This window comes from Macaca mulatta, chromosome 4 (assembly GCF_049350105.2).
Source record: "Macaca mulatta isolate MMU2019108-1 chromosome 4, T2T-MMU8v2.0, whole genome shotgun sequence".
Taxonomy (NCBI): Eukaryota; Metazoa; Chordata; class Mammalia; order Primates; family Cercopithecidae; genus Macaca; species Macaca mulatta.
In genome coordinates this window covers 115,296,735-115,316,734 of record NC_133409.1, presented here as the reverse complement: position 1 = coordinate 115,316,734, position 20,000 = coordinate 115,296,735, and the positions used below count along the sequence as shown (strand labels likewise).

Genomic DNA, 20,000 nt, shown 5'->3' with positions numbered 1-20,000 from the left:
TAGAAGGCTGCAACATTGTCAGGTGCCTAGGGTGCAAAACTGTAACAACTTCTTTTTTTTTTTTTTTTTTTTTTTTTTTTTTTTTTTTTTTGAGATGGAGTTTTGCTCTTGTTGCCCAGGCTGGAGTGCAATAGCGCGATCTTGGCTCACTGCAACCTCCACCTCCCAGGTTCAAGCAATTCTCCTGCCTCAGCCTCCCGAGTAGCTAGGATTACAGGTGTGTGCCACCACACCTGGCTAATTTTTTGTATTTTTAGTAGAGATGAGGTTTCTCCGTGTTGGCCAGGCTGGTCTCAAACTCCTGACCTTGGATGATCCACCCATCTCGGCCTCCCAAAGTGCTGGGATTACAGGCATCAGCCACCGTGCGTGGCCAACAACTTCTAAAAGAACCCGGAAGAGACGACAAAATGAACTCAGAAATATACTGAAGAACTGACAGAAAACAAAGGAGACCACAATGGAGTGTATAATCCTGCTGGTAGTGACTGAAATACTGCTACAATAAGAGATGGGAACTTCCTAATGAAGAGATTAAGGGCCAATATGGCCAGGACCCTGGGTCTTTGGGAAAGAATTCCTCAACTGAGGAGTGGTATACTGAACCAGAAATCAGGTTACAGACATCGCCTACTTCACAACTTTGTTTATGCTGAAATCAATGAAGAAAGTGAAAGTCTTTGTGTTAGTAACAATTTCCCCGGATTCTGGGACAGTAGACTTCAATTTCACTCATATTACCTGGGCAGTGTCAGGTAAGACACAGGTGGGGAAGGAGATGAATCAAGGGCTAATTCCTAATATTATATGCAAATTTGAATGCAATTAATTTATTCTTGTCACTGCACGGTTCATTAACTTTTCTTTTGTTACAGCTTGAATTCTTTCTATTGAACATTACCATTTCTAGATAGTGAAGTAGGATTTCTATTACTAAACTCAATCAAGGTTTACTCTAAATTTTTCTCAACCTTCGACCATTTCTATTAAAAATTCTTAGGCATAAAAATGTTACTTGAAACTTGAGACATGGTTTTTAGAGGCAGGTAAGTTAATACAAAGTAACAATATTCATCTCTGTCGTTTGCAAACAGCCCAAGGCTAGGCATTGTGGCCAAGTCTGATTGGGTCCTCCTGGAGAAAGTGAAGCTGAGGATAGATCTAAGTGCTTAAGTAGGAGGTAGCTAAGAGGAAGAGGAGACCAGAACAAGGTGTTAAACAGCATGTAAAAAGAACTGTAAATGGATGAAGTTCTAGGTATGTAGGAGATGAGGTTTTATCTTTTTTCAAAATCTAGATGACATTGGCTGCCATGAGGATAATATGTTGGACAGGGACAGAGAAGGGTTGAGGAGATTCCAGAAACAGGAAGGACTTGGAAACTGATGGAAGCTGGCGGTAGTGGCATTTGAGATTGAGATCTGAGCTTCATCTTTTCTCCTCATACTTTCTTAAATTCCTAATGGTTTTAGATGTGAATTCATTTCCAATTAGTAAGTCATCTCAGGTTTCCTACTAAGTGATTCTATAATTCTGAATACATCTAATCTCTAAGGACACCAGTTTAGTTTCTATAAAATGACAAAAATGAACAAGATCATTTTCTACTTCTAATAATTCTCTGTTATATTTTCTTATGCATTATTCCTCTATCTTACTTCCCCATCTAGAACACATCAGAGATTAAGACAATTACTGAAATATTTTTCAATGGTATAACTGCCAATGAAATTTAGTTATACTGTTGACACCAAAAGCACAAGTCAGTTCTTTAAAAATGACCCATTTGGAGAGGACATTAGAGTATTACCATGTAACACTTATTGAGTCATTTACAATATGGGGGGAAAAAAAAAAACACTTCCTTTCGAGTAGTTAGTTCAAAAGGTAAATCCATTTACACAGTTATGAGGTATTTTTCTATTGGATTAATCCATTACATAAGGGACAAATTTAGGCATTTATTTCCATGAAAGTAAGTCCTTTAAGAGTTGAATGTTGGCTGGATGTGGTGGCTCACACCTGTAATCCCAGCACTTTGGGAGGTTGAGGTGGGCGGATCACCTGAGGTAAGGAATTCAAGACCAGTCTGACCAACATGGTGAAACCCCATCTCTACTAAAAATACAAAAATTAGCCAGGCATAGTGGTGCATGCCTGTAATCCCAGCTACTTGGGAGGCTAAGGCAGGAGAATCGCTTGAACCTGGGAGGTGGAGGTTGCAGTGAGCCTAGATCACACCATCGCACTCCAGCCTGGGCGACAGAGCGAGACTCCGTCTCAAAAAAAAAAAAAAAAAGAATTGAATGTTATGTAATGATTTCATAAAGCTGAGCATTATATATTCTACAGCTTTATTAATAGTTTTAATTTTTTATACCATTACTGTTCACCATACTCACAGATCCCTTTGGGCCAGGTAATCCTATATCTCCCTAAATCAATAAAAGAAATTTATGTTAGAACAACGTGTTTGCATTTGATAATTTCCTGAAAAAACTTTAAAAGTTACTGTGCTACTAAAATATAGAAAACCATGAACAGATTAACTCTGGCACTGCAAAAAAAAATTAGACTCCAATTTTGGATTCTAATCTCAGCTCTACTGCTTAACTCTGTAACCCTCTGTAAGCTATGTAAGCTATGTAACCTCCCAGCCTTTGGCTAATTTATCTGTTAAATAAAAGGGTTGAATCAGAGCTTTCCAGGGTTTCATCCAGATCTCAAATGCTAGGTGTCGAGAATTAAAAATATGGAAGGCAAAAGATATTAAAATAGCATTCTCTTATAAAACACAACAGACATTTGGACCTGACGACTTCATTTTTGTAATTCAAACAATATTTAAAAGTCATCCCCAAAAGTCTACTAAACCAAATATGCATGATTTTATGCTTTAAAAAAAAAAAACCTTGAAAATTTCCTACCACTAATGCTAGAGATAAATTCAGCTCGTGTTGGCATATCAGCTTACCTCCACTACAAAACAATGATTTAAAACATCACGTGACCCTATAAAATGAACAATTTTAGCAGAAGATGAAACCGGAATAATCCTCTTATGAATTTACTTAATAGTTGGGAAGCTTTGACTAATTTAGATGTTACATTTATATTAGCTCTAAATCCTGAAAATAAGAATAAAACAACATTACTAGAATTTTTTTCCTGCCCTACAAGCTCTCTGAAACTGTTTTCTGTAAAATCTATTACACTACCCCAAAAGACCAAAACATAAGCTTCCACATTAAGTCACATTAGTCTGTGTCAAAACCATAATGATGAGCCTGCAAACCAAGCAGCTCCAGCAGTGGAGAGAACTTGTTCTCATTTGTATTCCTTTCCTGGAGATTAGGCAGCAGCCTCCTCTGGAGATGGAGGTCACTTCTTCGGAGGGTTTTAGACTACAGAGATTACCCTTGGTCAGATTTGTGAGTCACAGTTTTCTAACCATAATAAAACTTGAATATTGTTTTCATGATAGAGCACTATTATTCATAGACTTTCTATAGTCATGTAAGAATCACCTTGAATGTCTAGACATAAAGCCACAGAGGATTCACCATCTGTAAGGGAACACTTTTATTCTCCAAAAGTTTAAAGCCAGATCTATCAATTTGGCAGTGTTTCCTCTCTGCTTTACTTGATCTTGGCTTCAGTCTTGGGAGACTTTTGTTAACTGATAGGAGAAACATCATAACCTTTAAAGAAGGCAGTGAGGGTAACAGTGTCCAGAAAATAAGAATTTATATATATACACACACACTTCTAACACAGTTCAAAATTAGTAAGGCTTCATCATTAACCAGAAAAAAAAAATCTTACAAGTTCCCCTCTTTCTCCTGTTTCACCTTCTTCACCAGAGGCACCCTAAAAATTAAGATAAAAGGTTACATTTTAAAATTCTTAGTCCCATTGCCCAATTTTAACCAGTCAACATTGATAAGCATTCATAAGTGCCCACAGTGTTCCCAGAATCATGCAGAAATACAAAATGCTCTCAGCGGCTTTCCAATCTAGCTGTCAGTGGCTAGTCCCAATCAGAAAATAGCCTGGGGAAAGCCAGAAGGTGAGGCTGAGTTTCAGCTAGAATGAAGGATAAATGACCATATTCAACAATTTTATCATTAGCCCTTGAAATAGGGCTTTCACAGTAGAAGAAGAACCCAGAGAAAGGACTGAGTCTAATTCATACAAACAGTTTATTTGCTGAGGTCTTGATCAAGAAAAACCTAAAACATTCTAATGTGGCTGTGGAAGGCTCCATCAGACATGAATAAACCAGTTCCGTGAGCCAGAGACAGAGCCACCCTCCTCAAAGGAAAGACAGTGTGCAGTCCTGGAGGCAGAGCCATAATTAGCTCCAGCTTGTTAAAATAGTAAACAATTGCCGCGGACCAAACTCAACACCAGGTTTCACTCACTATGAACACATTGAGAAAAACTGTTAGCCTCCATGGTTTTATTAACATCCATAAACCAGCCATTCCCCCTTGCTTGTGAAATGGTGCATATCAAACATTGCATTTTATACCAATTAAATAATAGGACTGACCTGTTCACCCTTTGGACCCGGTTCACCGACTACACCCTGTAATAAATAAAATATAATACTTTTTCAGTATTTTCAACTGTTTATATAATTTCAAGTGAACCTTATTGGGTGGGCGGATAAGCACAAGTACGGATAATGTGATGGGAGAGGACGTTCCCACTCCCCACCACCCAACAAGAATCAGGACCAAAACATAAGTTTCCACCTTAGGTCACAATTTTCCAAGAGTCTCTGGAACTTGGGGCATTCTCTGATCACATCCTCATAAAATTTGACTAGTGTAAATGTAAATTGAGGGCTAAATAGAAAGTGTGTACAACGGAAATTTTTACTTTTCTCAGGTTTTCTTTCCTTCTGTTAAATTATATTAATAGACTTTGCTTCTTAATCTCAACTCTGAGTAATTTAAAATACCTTTCTTGATAGCTCTTTATGATAAATTCTAGAAAATTCTCCACGGGGCCAAAAGCAAGCTTTGTTTCTCAACATGGTAGAAATCACTCTTCCAAATAAAGAACTTTCTGGAGTGCTGGAGCTCTTACCCTGTCACCTTTCATTCCAGGAAGTCCAGGGGGCCCAGGCAAGCCAGGGAGGCCGGGGCTACCCAGAGAACCCTGGAAAACAAACACAAAGTCCCCGGTGTTACTGTCACTGCAACACTGAAAGCACGGAAGGCAGAAACAACCTTGGGTGTGTTGACTTGTGTCTAAAATAAACGTGCTGCAGTGGGTTGAACTCTGCTTCTTGGGTTTGCCTCTCTTTCATATTCTCAGGAGAAGAGGGAGGGGCCAATGCTCTCCCAGCCTTCACTCCACCCTGAGGTCCTCAGTTCCCCTTGCACTCCTTGGCAACAGTGGGCTCTTTCAGTCAAGCCCCCGCCACCCCCACTGCCTGCAATGGCGCAGCTGCTCCTCTCGCTGTGTAAACAAGCACTGCACAAGAAGTAAAAGGCACCATTCACTCTGTTTTCTGCCATTCCAAGGACAACGAGAGGCCAAATGTAGCACTTCACATCTCTCCAGGTTTAAAAATGGATGCTACAAACCACACGGATTAAAACACCCTCTGAGGGTATCCTACCTGTAATTTGAAATTTCCGCTTTACATTGTCCACATATTCACATAACAAGAGAAAGCAAGTACAGGTAATTCAATTGTAAATTGTTTTCTCCTTTTGCTTATTTTTAAAAATGTATTGTGTTTCGTAGAAGGCAAATAAAGGAAACTTTTTTACTTACCAGTTTACCTGGTAGGCCTGGGGATCCCACTGGTCCTAATTCTCCTCTACTGCCCTGTAAAAACACAAACATTGTCAACTGGATGTTTTGCCAAAATTCAAATGCTTAGTTACTATGTAAATAAAATAACATCCTACCTAGGTTTTTTCCCTTCAGCTGAAGGCACAGGCCATCATACATAGTGCCTACAGCATCCTGTGTTCATCTTGCATTGAATGATTCGAATGCTCTTTACTGTGATTACAGATGTTTAGAAACGACAGCTGATACATGTATATGAAATGGCAATTAGTCGCTTTCAACATCTAAAGCACATCCTAACTTGTATTATGGTTATTTGTGCCCATGTTTTAAGCCCTCACTTCGATTATGTGTTCTTGAGGGATTGCTATATATTAATTTGGAATTCTGCACAGTGCCTAGAACACAGAATACATTTTCAGGTCTACAGAACATTTCAAAGCAACATCTGGCAAATGATCTTAAACCTCAACAGAGTGAAAAAAGAAACACAGAATAGATATGTTTGCCTTTAAATTACTACTGCAGCTTCAAAAAGACACAGATGGTAAAAATTTGTAAAGTTTCTGAGTAAAACTTTTTTTCTTCTACTCATTTTTGTTCTAAACATATCTTAAAAGATTAAACAGACTTCCGAAAGTAGAATTTATAACGAAGATACACCAAAAGTAATTTTATTTTGTGAACCCACTTCAATTTTTCATTTGAAACTCTAAGCTTTCAAATTTTTATTTGAAACACTAAACTTTTTTGATCTATTGAGAAAAAGAAACACATGAACTTTTCAACTTTTTTCCCTGAGAACTTCATATAATTTTATGCAATCTGACAATCTGACAAAAGCTCATTTTATTTCTTAATTTTTTTGTTTGTTTATTTGTTTGAGACAGAGTCTCGCTCTGTTGCCCAGGCTGGAGTACAATGGTGCAATCTTGGCTCACTGCAACCTCCATCTCCCAGGTTCAAGCAAGTCTCCTGCCTCAGCCTCCTGAGTAGCTGGGAGTACAGGCACATGCCACCACTCCCCAATAATTTTTGTATTTTTAGTAGAGATGGGGTTTTGCCATGTTGGCCAGGCTGGTCTTGAATTCTTCATCTCAGGTGATCCGCCCACCTCAGTCTCCCAACGTGCTGGGATTACAGGCATGAGCCACTGCGCCCGACTAGCTCATTTTATTTCTAACGCATGTTCAACTAAGCTGAACACTGACATTATTGGATAAATAATCACATTTCCTGGAAGGTATATACAAAACTCAAAGGAGTCCTTCAAGTTAATTTTTCTGTAAAATGACAACTCCATATTCATGTTTACTATTTATAAATGCTTCTGATAAGATTCTTCTGACTCATGCTATTTATTCATATTTAAGTTTAACAAAGTGTCAAGATCCATAAACCTTCTGAATTTTGAATTTCTCTAAAGGATTAAGAACTATTTGCCAATTCACAACAATCTAGCAATTAGTATTAGCAATAATTTCATGGTAGTCATTTCATATGACTTACAAGTGATTTAAACTAAATGTTCTTAAACATTTTTCAGCAACTTTGTATAAATAACCTGTGTCTGGTATATGACTTTGGGATGATGCATTGGTCCTTAACCTCATGACCAGTTTGCAAGCCAGAGGCAGTGCCCCATGAGGGTGGATGCTGGGAGAATGTGAGTCTAGATGAGAACTAGCCCCTGTGATAGATTCCTCTATCCATCTATAAATATAAAAATTGGGTTCTACCCCATCTTTGCAACTTCAAAGTTCCAGATAGATTTTCTTCATCATATCTGCTCTGTTGGCATTTTGAAATAATTTCTCAAGTGCATCATGATTGACATCATAAATATCACTGGGCTCATGTGACTTTAATTCACAGAACAATTAACAGTAATTGGTGGGGAAAAGTTAATATCAGAAGGGGAAAGCTCAGTTCTTGGCACATTCTCAAGTATTCATTTCTAAATAAATGAACCGTTATGCTATCTTATCCAAAACAAAGATGATTATTGTACATTTTTTTCTCTTCCACAAACAAAAGGGCTAAATTAAAATAAGAGACTGTATAATCTTTGATTTATTTGGGGGAGGATTAATTATCTTTCCAGTGAATAACAAAGATTTTCTCTGCTGGACTCTTATTTTCTCTGTCTTTTCTAAGTTCTTATTGTAGCTTATAAGTGCTTTCCAATCAGTGGCAGACCCTTGGTAATATATATGAATGAACAGCTCAGAGACCCACATACACAGCCTGCTCTGCTGAACTTGTGTACCCATAAGAGCCCAGCATACGTAGCACGGAGGGAAGAATCAGTAAAATTGTGAGCATTTACTCCCCTGTTACTGCACAAATGGACAGCATGTGGTTCCTCATTTTTATTTCACTTCTATCTTATACATCCTTGGCCATTCTAAATGCAGGTGATTTTACAGAAATCACCTCACTGTGAAAAACGATAATGTTTATTTTCCCAAGAGTGACCAAACAGTTACAAACAAGGTGTTAGGGCAAGATTTTCTGATACCCATTCATGTGATTTCTTTGTCTTCTAAGAACATGCATACTCTTTCTCTAAGTTCTGGAGTTTCATCTACTAAGCTAAGATGAACATAAATAATCAAGATATAAACAGTTATCTCTGAAAACACAGACTAAACACATTCCTCAGGGAGTAATTACGCATGTGGGAGTTATTTATATCCTGCTGCTCAAGGTCATCGCCAAGCTCTGATTGTAAAAATTCAAAAAGTTGCAACCTCAGGTGTAAATGGGTTACCCATGGCACTGGTAACCACAAGTGTGCTAAATAAATGCTAAAACTCTTAGTCTTCAACAGCCATGGTGATAACTGTATTCTCAGATATGGGCAAAGAGGGTGGTAGGAAAAGGCCATTCTTCCCAGTTGCTAATATTTATAAACCCCATGACAACAAGAGTTCCAATTTATAATAAAAGAATCAGAAGAAACTGGAATAGAGGAAAAATCCTACCATTAAAAATGATGAATTGGCTGGGCACGGTGGCTCACACCTGTAATCCCAGCACTTTGGGAGGCCGAGGCGGGTGGATCACTTGAGATCAGGAGTTCGAGACCAGCCTGACCAACATGGTGAAACCCCATCTCTACTAAACACACAAAAATTAGCTTGGCATGGTGGCAGGTGCCTGTAATCCCAGCTACTCAGGAGGCTGAGGCAGGAGAATCACTTGAACCTGGTAGGTGGAGGTTGCAGTGAGCCAAGATCACGCCACTGCACTCCAGCCTAGGCGACAAAGTTAGACTTCATCTCAAAAAAAAAAAAAAAAACGATGAACCATAACCAAAGGCTGTACATTTATCTTGGATGCTCTGTGCTGCCACATACATCCCCCAACAAATTCAGACACATCTGCCAACTCATCTCTTTTTAAGAAGCCAATCAGGGCTGGGTGCAGGGGCTCATGCCTGCAATCCCAGCACTTTAAGAGGCTGATGTGGGCAGATCACCTGAGGTCAGGAGTTCAAGACCAGCCTGGCCAACATGGTCAAACCCCGTCTCTACAAAAATTAGCCGGGTATCATGGTGGGCACCTGTAATCCCAGCTACTCGGGAGGCTGAGGCGGGAGAATTTCTTGAAACCAGGAGGTGGAGATTGCAGTGACCTGAGATTGCCATTGCACTCCAGCCTGGGCAACAGAGTGTGACTCTGTCTCAAACAAACAAAAACAAAGAAGAAGGAGCCAATCTGGGCTTTCAAAAAGATGCCGACCTTCTATCACTGACTCTCAGCTATGCATGATGCATTCCCAGTGATGCATTCCCATGGTGCAGTCCCAGTAACTGTGGAGAGACTACTGATGTTCATGCAGGATGGAGGTCATAGATGTGAGACACCCTGCCATGTGCAAGAGTTCTGGAAAACAAAGAACTAGCCCAGCCCAAATTGCAGCAATACCCTTCTGGGAGACACTGGTAGAGAAAGGAATCCCCTGAGTTCTTTAGAAATACATTGCACTAGATATCCTTCCCCCAGCACCATCTCCCCATTCCCTATCTTTATTTGGCCCCTTGCCCTCTGATTGTAAGTCTGCAGGTCTGGGGTAAGATCCAGGAATCTGTATGCGTTTATGTTATATTTGTTTGCCTTTACCAGCTTTACTCAGACTTCTGTTAAATGCCCACCACCAAAGTTCCATACATTTTAAATAATTGCTCAATATGTCTTGTAACATCAGCATTCAGCAAGCAAACTTCAACCGAAAAACATCCTGTGGAGCTATGATTTGAGCTACGAAGGCATGCAAGGGTGGATCTGAAGACATGAACGCTAAGCTCAGTGGCCTGGTCTGAAGCTGATTTTGCCATGCATCTGGTAACTTCAGGCAAGCAACTTAACCTCTCCGTGCCTGTTTCCTCATCTATAAAGTGGGAATAAAAATAGTACTTATCTCATAGGGCTTTTCTGAGGATTGAATAAGTTAAAAGACATAAATCACTTAGAATTATGCCTGTCTCATAGTAAGCATAGTCGAAGTGTTAGTTATATTGATCTGAGGTAATTACTAAAGAAATCAGTCAAAAAAATTTTTAACCGAATGTTAAATTAAGTGTTCTTTGCTTTTCAAATCCCCCAAGTCTCTTTAAAAGCCCAAGTTGTGCTTGGAAAAAAATAAGTATTTAGTCCTCATGTCTCCAGTTTCTGTCAACACCACTGATCATCGAGCAGGCAACTTCTTTATAAACAAATACTGGGTGCTATTTTGTAAAAATTATTTCCAAAAATACTTACAGCTAAATAATTCAAGTTGGAGGTTTTCCTTTTAAAATGGAACTGTTAGACTTTTAAAAGATCACAGAAAATATCAGATTTAATTTAATTATACTTATATTGCCAAAATTATTTTCCCAATAAATGGATTTTATTCCATCATGCTCTAGCTTGTAATGGCTGTTGTCTTTGTCCAACTACCCAAAATGCTAACTGAAAAATGAACACGATCTTCAGTACCTTTCCAATTCACAAGTTGGAAATTATAAATCACTATACTTAGCATGTACTATATATTAAGTGCCTCTCTCTGGCCAAAAGAGTGCTGATTAACCCAGGAGATCAATTATGATTTCTATAGATTGCTGCTTTTATAAACCCGTTTTCATGTTAACATTGAAAGATCGTATTAGTCCTACTAGAATGGTAACATTTACATTTGTCACAAAGATATTTTTAAAATCTATTCAATTTTACATCATATAGTTTGCATATTTCTCTTGTGTAGGTTGATATATGCCCTCATACAGAGGCAGAAAAAAAATCTGGCCAAACCCTAATCATCACACACATCAGCTTCACAAATTGTTGACAGAGGAAACATGCCAGTGCCTAGATGGAGTGGGAGGGTGGCTTAGATCATTCACAATACAACATTTGTGGATCTCTGTTGGTGTTGGAGGGGTGGTAAAGGACCACAAGAGAAAGTAGACAGGCTTCTGTACACAAGGAACGTATCATCTTCGGAAAACTGAGGTAGAGCAGCATGAAACTCATCCCAGTCAGAGCCATGAGAGCAGAATGAACACAACCCACTCAGCAAAAGCCCTGGCAAGTTCTCAGAAGCCAGGAAGACAGAAGTGGACCAAGAGCTACCACATGATAGGACCAAATGAAAAGCTTAGGTCATGTGCCTGTGCAAAACCAGGAGCCACCCAGACCAGGTGAAAACCAAGGGGAGTGCCATAGAGAAATACAGAAGCATAGCCCACGTCATAAAGGCAGGCACCCATACGAAATCACTGGAGGCACCAAAACGAACGGACTATATTTTTGCAGTAATATTGGCAAACATTAAAGGAAATACCACTTAATTTCAAAAACATGCTTCTAGGACACATTAGAAATGTGTGTTCATGTCTTCATCTCCAACCCGCATGCCTCAGTAGCTCATTTCTTCTTCTTAGCTTGTTTTAGATTTGCAGGAAAAACTGATCAAACATGTGAGGCATTGTTAAAAATGTATGAACTTATCTACAAAACTGAATTTAATGATGTAAAGTGAAAGAACAAACGTGTCTTTCAGTAAGTGGATGTGGTGTTAAAACTCTGCTCCAGAACTATAATATTTATAACCTATCATGACATTTTTCAGAAAATTTTATAGCAGGTGAGAAGTCAGTTATTACCAACAAAAACAGCATGGCAGGATTTATTATGCCTCCAATTCAGTTTGTTTCAAGAAGTATTGATTGAGCGCTACCTTATGGCAGGCCCTGAGGAAAGCGAGGTGGGAAACACAGCGGTGAAACGGACATGACTAGCATCTTCTGCAGTTACCACGGCATGGGGTACAAAGGCGACAAGAGTTCAGAATAAGGAAAGATCACTTCTCTCTGGGGGACAGGGCATAATTGGAAATGTTTTCATGATGCAATTAACATTCCAATTACATCTGAGATGGCTTATGGAATGTTGAGTCAGAGAAATGAAGAAAAGAGCCATTTAAATGCAGGGTCTGGCCTACAGGAAAGAGGTACGGAGAGTATTTGAGAATTAGCATGCAGTCCAACCTGACTTGAACACAAGATCTGAGTAAAGCCGAAATGAGAAGTAAAACTGGGAAGTTAACAGACAGTTTAAGATTTTAGACTTTCTCTTACTGTCCGTGGAAATCCATTGAAGATTTTTAAATGGGCAGAAGTCAGTATGGACACTGTACTTTGGAAATACCAATATGGTGGTGTGTGTAGACTCAGGGAACTATCATTCCCCAGGGCCTTTGGAATTGTGTTTGGCATTTTTGTTTGTCCCAGTGACTGTGGAGACACTACTGATATTCATGCAGGGTGGAGGTCATGGATGTGAGACACCCTGCCCTGTGCAAGAGTTCTGGAAAACAAAGAACTAGCCCAGCCCAAATTGCAGCAATACCCTTTGGGAGACACTGGTAGAGAAAGGAAAGACTGCAGCCAGTGAGACAATTGCAGTAATCCAAGCAGCGGGTGATCACCTGAGCCAGGGTGGTAGTAGTGGGAATGGAAATGAAGAGTCAAATGTAAGAGATCTTGAAAAGAGGACAGAACCAACGGGTCCTATTTGTGATAGGAAATGTGATGGAGGAAAATGCCGAGGTTTTGAGCCTCAGGGACAGGAGCAATGGCAAGAATTTGGACTCTTACAGAAATTCAAAAATCAAAATCTAAAAAATCAGATCCAAAACCCTGCATCAGCATAACCTCCTATGATTTGCCTCTCCTCACATAGGAGAATCAACCCCCTACCCCATCCTCTCCTGAGGTGCTGCCTCTGGTTCTTCATTGCTTTATGCAGCCCATGCCAAGCAGCTCTCCCTACTCCATGTCATGTTTTATATTCACGCATGGTCCTGGCCCACAAGTGCTCAGTCAATGTTCCTTTAATTATATGGAGCTTTCTGCTCTTTAAAGTGTCTAATACAGCCGGGCGAGGTGGCTCACACCTGCAATCCCAGCACTTTGGGAGGCCAAAAAGGGGGAATCGCCTGAGCTCAGGAGATTGAAACCAGCCTGGGCAACAGGGCAAAACCCTGTCGCTACAAAAAATACAACAATTAGCTGGGCTTGGTGGTGTGCGCCTGTAGTTCCGGCTATTCTGGAGGCTAATGTGGGAGGATCACTTAAACCCAGGAGGTGGAGATTGCAGTGAGCCATGATCTTACCACTGCACTCCAGCCTGGGCAACAGAGTGAGAGTCTGTTTAAAATAAAATAAAATAAGATGAATAAGAGATGTAATAGTAAACACACAAAGCTCTAATGGCCCCACACTGCTCAATCTTCCTGGGCTTGTCATATAGCATCTTCATTGTTTTAGAAATGTGATCTGGCTATAACGTCATTGCTTCGACAGTTAATTTATGGAAAGTATTTTAATAAGAAATTCACAAGCTTCAAGCAAAAGAAAAGGATAAAAGAAGTACAGAGCAAGAGAGCGGGGGCATGATGAGCTCGTTGCTTTGGCTGCAGAAATCTCAGGAAACCACCTGGTGGAAGTTGGCTGACAAATATCTGTGAGAAGCGAAGAAATTCCATTCTCATGCCACAAGACACCTGGAATACTTCACTTTTCTCAAGTATGAAAATCTTCATTCCACAGGCCCAAGAAATGCTTCAAAAGAAGTAATAATGATATTTGGAAATGTTTCTGTGCTCCCACTTGGAGTTCTTTTGGCTATTCAGCAGCCTTTGAAAATAAGAACTGAAACTGAAGGCCAGAGAGAATGTTTTAAAGTCAAATTTAAGTGTATAATATTTAATTTCCTAATCAATTTCTCTCTAGGGTTAAACTGTATATAGTGAGAAAATAGTCATTGCTATGGCTGCTGTAAAATAGACAAGTTTACAAACTCACACTAAGAGAAGTCTGGTGGTTTCTCCAAAGCACAGCTACCCTATGACCCAGTAATTCCACTCCTAGGTAGGCACTCAAGAAAAATTAAAACATAAGTCCACACAAAAACCTGTATACAAATGTTCATAGCAGCACGTTTGATAATGGCCAAAAAAATGGAAATAATCCAAATGTCTATCACCCAATGCATGGATCAATAAAATGTGATATATCCACATAATTAATCCCCACAATTAAATATTATTCAAGAATAAAAAGGAATGAAGCACTGATACATGCTACAGCATAGATAAACCTTGAAACATTATGCTAAGTGACAGAAGCCAATCATTAGGAAAAAAAATATATATATATAGCCGGGCATGGTAGCTCATGCCTGTAATCCCAACATTTTGGGAAGCTGAGGCAGAAGGATCGCTTGAAGCCAGGAGTTCAAGACCAGCCTGGTCAACATAGCAAGACACCATCTCTACAAAACAAAACTAAAAATTAGCCAGGTGTGGTGGTGCACCCCTTTAGTCCCAGTCACTCGGGAGGCTGAGGCGGGAGGACCTCACGAGCCCAGGAGTTCAAGGTTGTTGTGAGCTATGATTGCGCCACTGCGCCCCAACCTGGGTGATTGAGTGAGAGAGACCGTATCTCTTAAAAAATTAATTAATTAATTATTTTTAAAAAACAAAAAGCTAACATATTGTATGATTCCATTTACATGAAAATTCCAGAACTGGCAAATCTATAGAAACATAAAGTGGATTAGTGGTTGTCTAAAACCGAACGAATTAAGAGGAAATGATGGATGACTACAGGTGGGAGGTGGGTATAAGATTTCTTTTTTTAGGTGATGGAAATATTCTAAACTTGATTGGGGTGAAGGTTGCACAATTCCATCAATATGCTAAAAATCAATAAAGATGGGTGAATTATGTAGTATGTGAACTGTATCTCAATGTTGGGTCTTTTAAAATCACACTAAAATATTTTCTTCAACATGGGATGAGAGCAGAAAGGGTCACCATGGTTTTTGGGGCATTTTATTTTTGTTTCCATTTTCTGAAAAGGCATGCTGTGCATCTAAATAGCACTTCATCTCTTTGTCTTGGACTAGCATGGGCTCAAACATCAGACAGCATTCATGGATGGATGAATGAATGAATGAATGAATGAATGAATGGAAGAACATCCAACAAAGTCCTGAGAAGGTGCTTTGGGACAGCACAGCAAGGAAGGAATACTCACAGGAAGCCCCCTGGGTCCTCGGGGTCCCACCTCTCCTGGAGGCCCCTGTTGGCCCTGTAATGAGGAAGGAAGGTAGAAAAAAAGTTAACGCATACTGATTACAACAGGTTAGAGCTTGGGGAGAGGTAAAATGGTGTCTTACCGGTTTGCCTGAATTTCCCATCGGACCAGGCTTCCCTGGAGCACCTGTACTACCCTAAGGGTAAAATGCAACATTCAAAGTAACTCATGCTGAAGTAAGCATAATCATCAATCTGCCTTACCCAGACTGGGTATCTCTTACATTTGAATAGCATTAATTCCCTGCTTTCACACTGAGAACCTGGGAATGTACAGAATCTCTTTTCTGTTAGATACATCAAAATTCTTTAGATTCAGGATATCGTCTGTGAGTCTAAGAAATATATTACAGGTCCAATGTCAAACAATCAGCCGTTTTAGCCTTCATTTAAGGGGATCCTCTTCAATTATAGGATTTTTCTTTCTTCACAATAATAATAATATATGTCTTTCCTTTACCATTTCTACCTCCAATATAATTCTTTGACTCTTTTTATCTTACATTAAACTATTGAAATTATTAAGAATCCAACCAACATGGGGAAATAGGATGTGCTGCTGAGAAAGCCCCACCAGCAAGCTCTAGGGAAAGCACATGTCTGGAGACGCCCTCTCCACCATCAATCTCTTGTGCAGCTCAAGATGCTGCAGACCGCTGTGATTGGAGGGTTGCAGCCTGGTACTCTAATAGCGACCAATCTCTACATTATTCACCTTTTATCTCTTTTCTTCTCAAGCAAAGCTATATTTTATCCCTTAAAATTTTTTCCACCTATTGTTTTTAACTGCTTACATTTTTGTTTTATGTAGGTCAATCAGAATGTGAAAAAAATGCCTAGTATCTTTTTAGTTTAGCTGAATCATCCTAATAATAGTCTCTGACACAAGTTCTGCGGCTTAGTAACATCTTCCTTATTTTAGGTAGTAAGGAACAATAAAATTTTCTGTTTTATACTGGCAAAGGATGACATTTTCATTAAGGAAATCTAATTAGCAGCATTTTATCAAAGTATGCTTTCTGTAGTTAGGAAAAAGATTAGTATTTGAAGCCTTAACACTTTTACTTTTGTATCTCTCCCTAGGGCCAAATATAAAATAAAAGACATGCTGAAAGTATTAAAAATTACAAATATGTTAGTAAATAATAAAGAAATTAAGAAAAATATTAATTTAAATTTTAAAATATTTTACCTTTTCACCAGCAACACCCTTTGCACCAGGAATTCCAGGTACACCCTAAAAGAATACATACACAATGCGAGTTTAATCACTTCCTCTGAGAATCCATGAGATGCCAAGCCCACCGCACACTGCAGGGAGGCTGAGGGAATCATGGCAACCTCAAAGCTTTAATGTGAGGAAGATGCTTCCTAGTTCCCAAATCCTGCACAGTCATTTATAGAACTACCCACAGTTTAGAGGGCATGACTTTACTATATCTGACTTGTTAAAGCTAAATGCCCTTAAAGCAAATCTTGTCTTTAAACTAAAGTTACTTTTCAAGGACAAACTTCCCAAATTAGAATCCAGTACCATTTTCAGGTCAAGAGGAGCTCTAATAGGCAGGACAGAGACTACAGGCTTGTGACATGGTTTCATGTATGGAGTAATAAAATAAGACCTCTCAAAAATGTTGGGCTTTGTAGTAGAAAAACGAAATGGTAGGAAGATGCTGGGTCTAACTCAGATTTGATATTATTGGGAGTGCTAATTTATCTGATTATTTAAAAAGCATTAGGTGTCATAAAAGATAGGGGGCCAGGCTTTGATATTACCAAGTATTCTTTATTAATTAGAAAGATTTGCCTCCAAAGAGCCAAGAATACACGTGGTACAATCCACATGAACTTCCAGACACATTAATGCAAGGAAACACCAATTTGAATGACTAAAAATAGTACATAATCCAAGGGGTCAACTGATCACACAGCACTCTTGTAGCTTAACCCTACTAAGAAGAACTTTAGAACTGGTTTAAAGTGGAATGAAATATACATAACCCTACAGCTTAGGGTTAGTTAAAAAATATATTAAAAAGACTGAGTAAACTAAAGAGAGAAAAGGAATCCAAACCATAAAATTAAAGCCTATTATTTATAGTTATTACACAAATAGCTATTCAGAGAACAAGTATATAAAATACAAATGTAAATTGTAAAAATGTAAAAGTAAAACATCGTATCTTCCCCAGAACTTATCAAATTAGGTAGCATGTTTCTCCCCAAAATGTATATCTTGAAAACATGTATATAAACCAATTAACATGTAAAGAATCAAATACTTACTGGTAACCCCTGCAATCCTGCATCACCAGGAGGCCCCGGTTTTCCTGGTTCACCCTGCAAAAAAAGCTTTTATCACATGATTGAACCTGTATGAACTGCTGTATCACTTTTAAGAAAGGGAGGAGCACAGACGTTTTAAGTAAAAGGATTGTCCCAACAGCTGACTTTACATGCACTTTTATAAAGTGACTTAATTTAGGGTGAGGGAGTAGGGTGGGAAATAGGACATAATTCAACCAAAACGCACAGTCTCTCTCAACCTACTTTCATCAACAGGGTAATTTTACTGAGTTCCTGAAACCAAGCAAATAATTATACTATTCCAACAAGTATTTCATACTTGACACTTGATTCAAAAATTAAAGGAAGGGAAAAAGCCAAAGCTAGCTAAATAAATCTTTTGGTGATTTAGTAATGGAAATGTTGCACTCAGTTGGCCAGGGCAGAGGCAGTCCCACTCACTCTTGGACTAAATTACACAGCCTACCTTTGTTCCAGGCATTCCAGGGATCCCATCACGGCCATCCACACCTGGCAAACCCTAAACACACACAAAGCAACATACTGTCTCTTACATACAGTCACATTCTTTTTCCCTTCATTATTTTCTAAAGTTTTATTGCAAGTCTATGATCACTGAAAAATGTGCTTGATGACTACAGCTCAGGACATACCGTGTCTCCTTTGGGCCCAGGGAGACCAGGAATTCCTCTAGCACCTTGAGCCCCCTGCAGGGCGGAAGAGAAAGAATAGATAAAACATGTTCAGTTATCATAATACTTAGACATGTCAAAGAGATCAGCATAATCAGCAGATGACACTAAAAAGCAGGAGGCTTAGAGTGACGAATTTAAACTCACTCTCTCTCCTTTGGGACCTGCTTCTCCTGGAGGTCCTCGCTGTCCTTGATCACCCTGTATGAAAATAAAATTTGTTAATATAAGCAAAAGTTACTTATTAATCAACTTTTAAAAATTAGAAAGCATCATCCATGTCATCCAACTATTGGTCTTCCACCACAGTGGCTTTGCTCTATCAAGGAAGTCTAGATGAAGAAATCTTTCTATAAAAATGGCATTGTCTCAAAAATGGATATTACCATAGAGATAACTAAGACTTGACTGTCTTTCGTTTTCCCCTTAAATGCATTATGCCTCTGTGTTCTTGCGTGTAACATATAATGGCTCCATGCAGTGGATTTCGACATCAGTAACTGCATGTACATATCAGCTAACTTCATTGACTGTTATAGAGGTTTGAGGTTTGGGTTAGTTGCCAATCTTTCCCTCATATTATTTAATCCCACAGTCAATATTAGTGATTTATGTCGAAGTGACCTAGCTAATGTTGATATATGCTACAGATGGTAATAGATAAGAGGCTGTGTCTTCCTAAAATACAGTTTTTGTTGAGTTGCTTAACTCTAAAACCTCAAATTGCTCCCTATTGCTACTTGATCTGTTCAAATGGCTCAGGTTGGCATTAAACATTCTCCATGATTTAGTTCTACCTTATCCATCCAATCTCATCTTTTCAACCAAACTTTCAACTCCAGGCAGTGACAGCCCCTATGACAGCACACATATCCCAACACCACCAACGGTGCCACCCCTGTACTTTGCTGCCTTTCCTGCCCACAGGCTTTCAAACCAACCTCCCCCTCAGGTCCTCTTACATGGATGACATCTATCCTATGCTTTAGCATTTGATGTTGTATAGTTTATCATTGAGTTACTTTCTGTCTTTCCCATGGGAACACAGTTGGAAATTCTCTTTGACAGTTGGAAATTCTCTCTTTCTTATATCTTTTCTACTTTTTATGTGGCATATTCAGTTATCAATGGATGGCTTATTTGTCTATTTCCCTCAAAAAACAGGCTTGAGGAAATCTAAAATAATGACACATGGACATATGGCAATCAAAATGTGGAATAATGAAGTCAGAAACCATAGAAAATGAAAAATATCAAATGGGCAAGAAACTAGAAATGAGATAGTTACTGAGACTCAACGCATCCTGACAACCAAAGAAAAGGAAAACACAGCAAACATAAATACTTAATAATTTGGCTTAATCTGTGAAGAAAAAAAATCATATCACGTCAGAAGAACATTTCTATGTACCCAAGAAAGATACTTGTCTTAATTAAATTTAAATTTAAATATATACATAAAAATTGTCCATTTTTCCACTTTAGTTATTCACATGTAAAGAATACTGCACACATATGCATACATAGCAAAAAAA

General features: G+C 38.9%; 1 protein-coding gene across 12 annotated transcripts in view; it reads right to left on the bottom strand.

Moving 5' to 3' along the window:
• Positions 1 to 20,000, bottom strand: part of COL9A1 (collagen type IX alpha 1 chain) — a 177,486-nt gene that overhangs the window by 21,219 nt on the left and 136,267 nt on the right. For all 12 annotated transcript variants that reach the window (XM_077999781.1, XM_015136653.3, XM_028847450.2 and 9 more), the window contains 12 exons: positions 18,613 to 18,666; positions 18,427 to 18,480; positions 18,240 to 18,293; positions 17,753 to 17,806; positions 16,659 to 16,703; positions 15,550 to 15,603; positions 15,408 to 15,461; positions 5,794 to 5,847; positions 5,098 to 5,169; positions 4,556 to 4,591; positions 3,826 to 3,870; positions 2,403 to 2,435 (listed from right to left, as the gene is read on the bottom strand). In XM_077999781.1, coding sequence (XP_077855907.1) covers positions 2,403 to 2,435; positions 3,826 to 3,870; positions 4,556 to 4,591; positions 5,098 to 5,169; positions 5,794 to 5,847; positions 15,408 to 15,461; positions 15,550 to 15,603; positions 16,659 to 16,703; positions 17,753 to 17,806; positions 18,240 to 18,293; positions 18,427 to 18,480; positions 18,613 to 18,666 — 609 coding nt within the window. The remainder of the gene's footprint in view (positions 1 to 2,402; positions 2,436 to 3,825; positions 3,871 to 4,555; positions 4,592 to 5,097; positions 5,170 to 5,793; positions 5,848 to 15,407; positions 15,462 to 15,549; positions 15,604 to 16,658; positions 16,704 to 17,752; positions 17,807 to 18,239; positions 18,294 to 18,426; positions 18,481 to 18,612; positions 18,667 to 20,000) is intronic.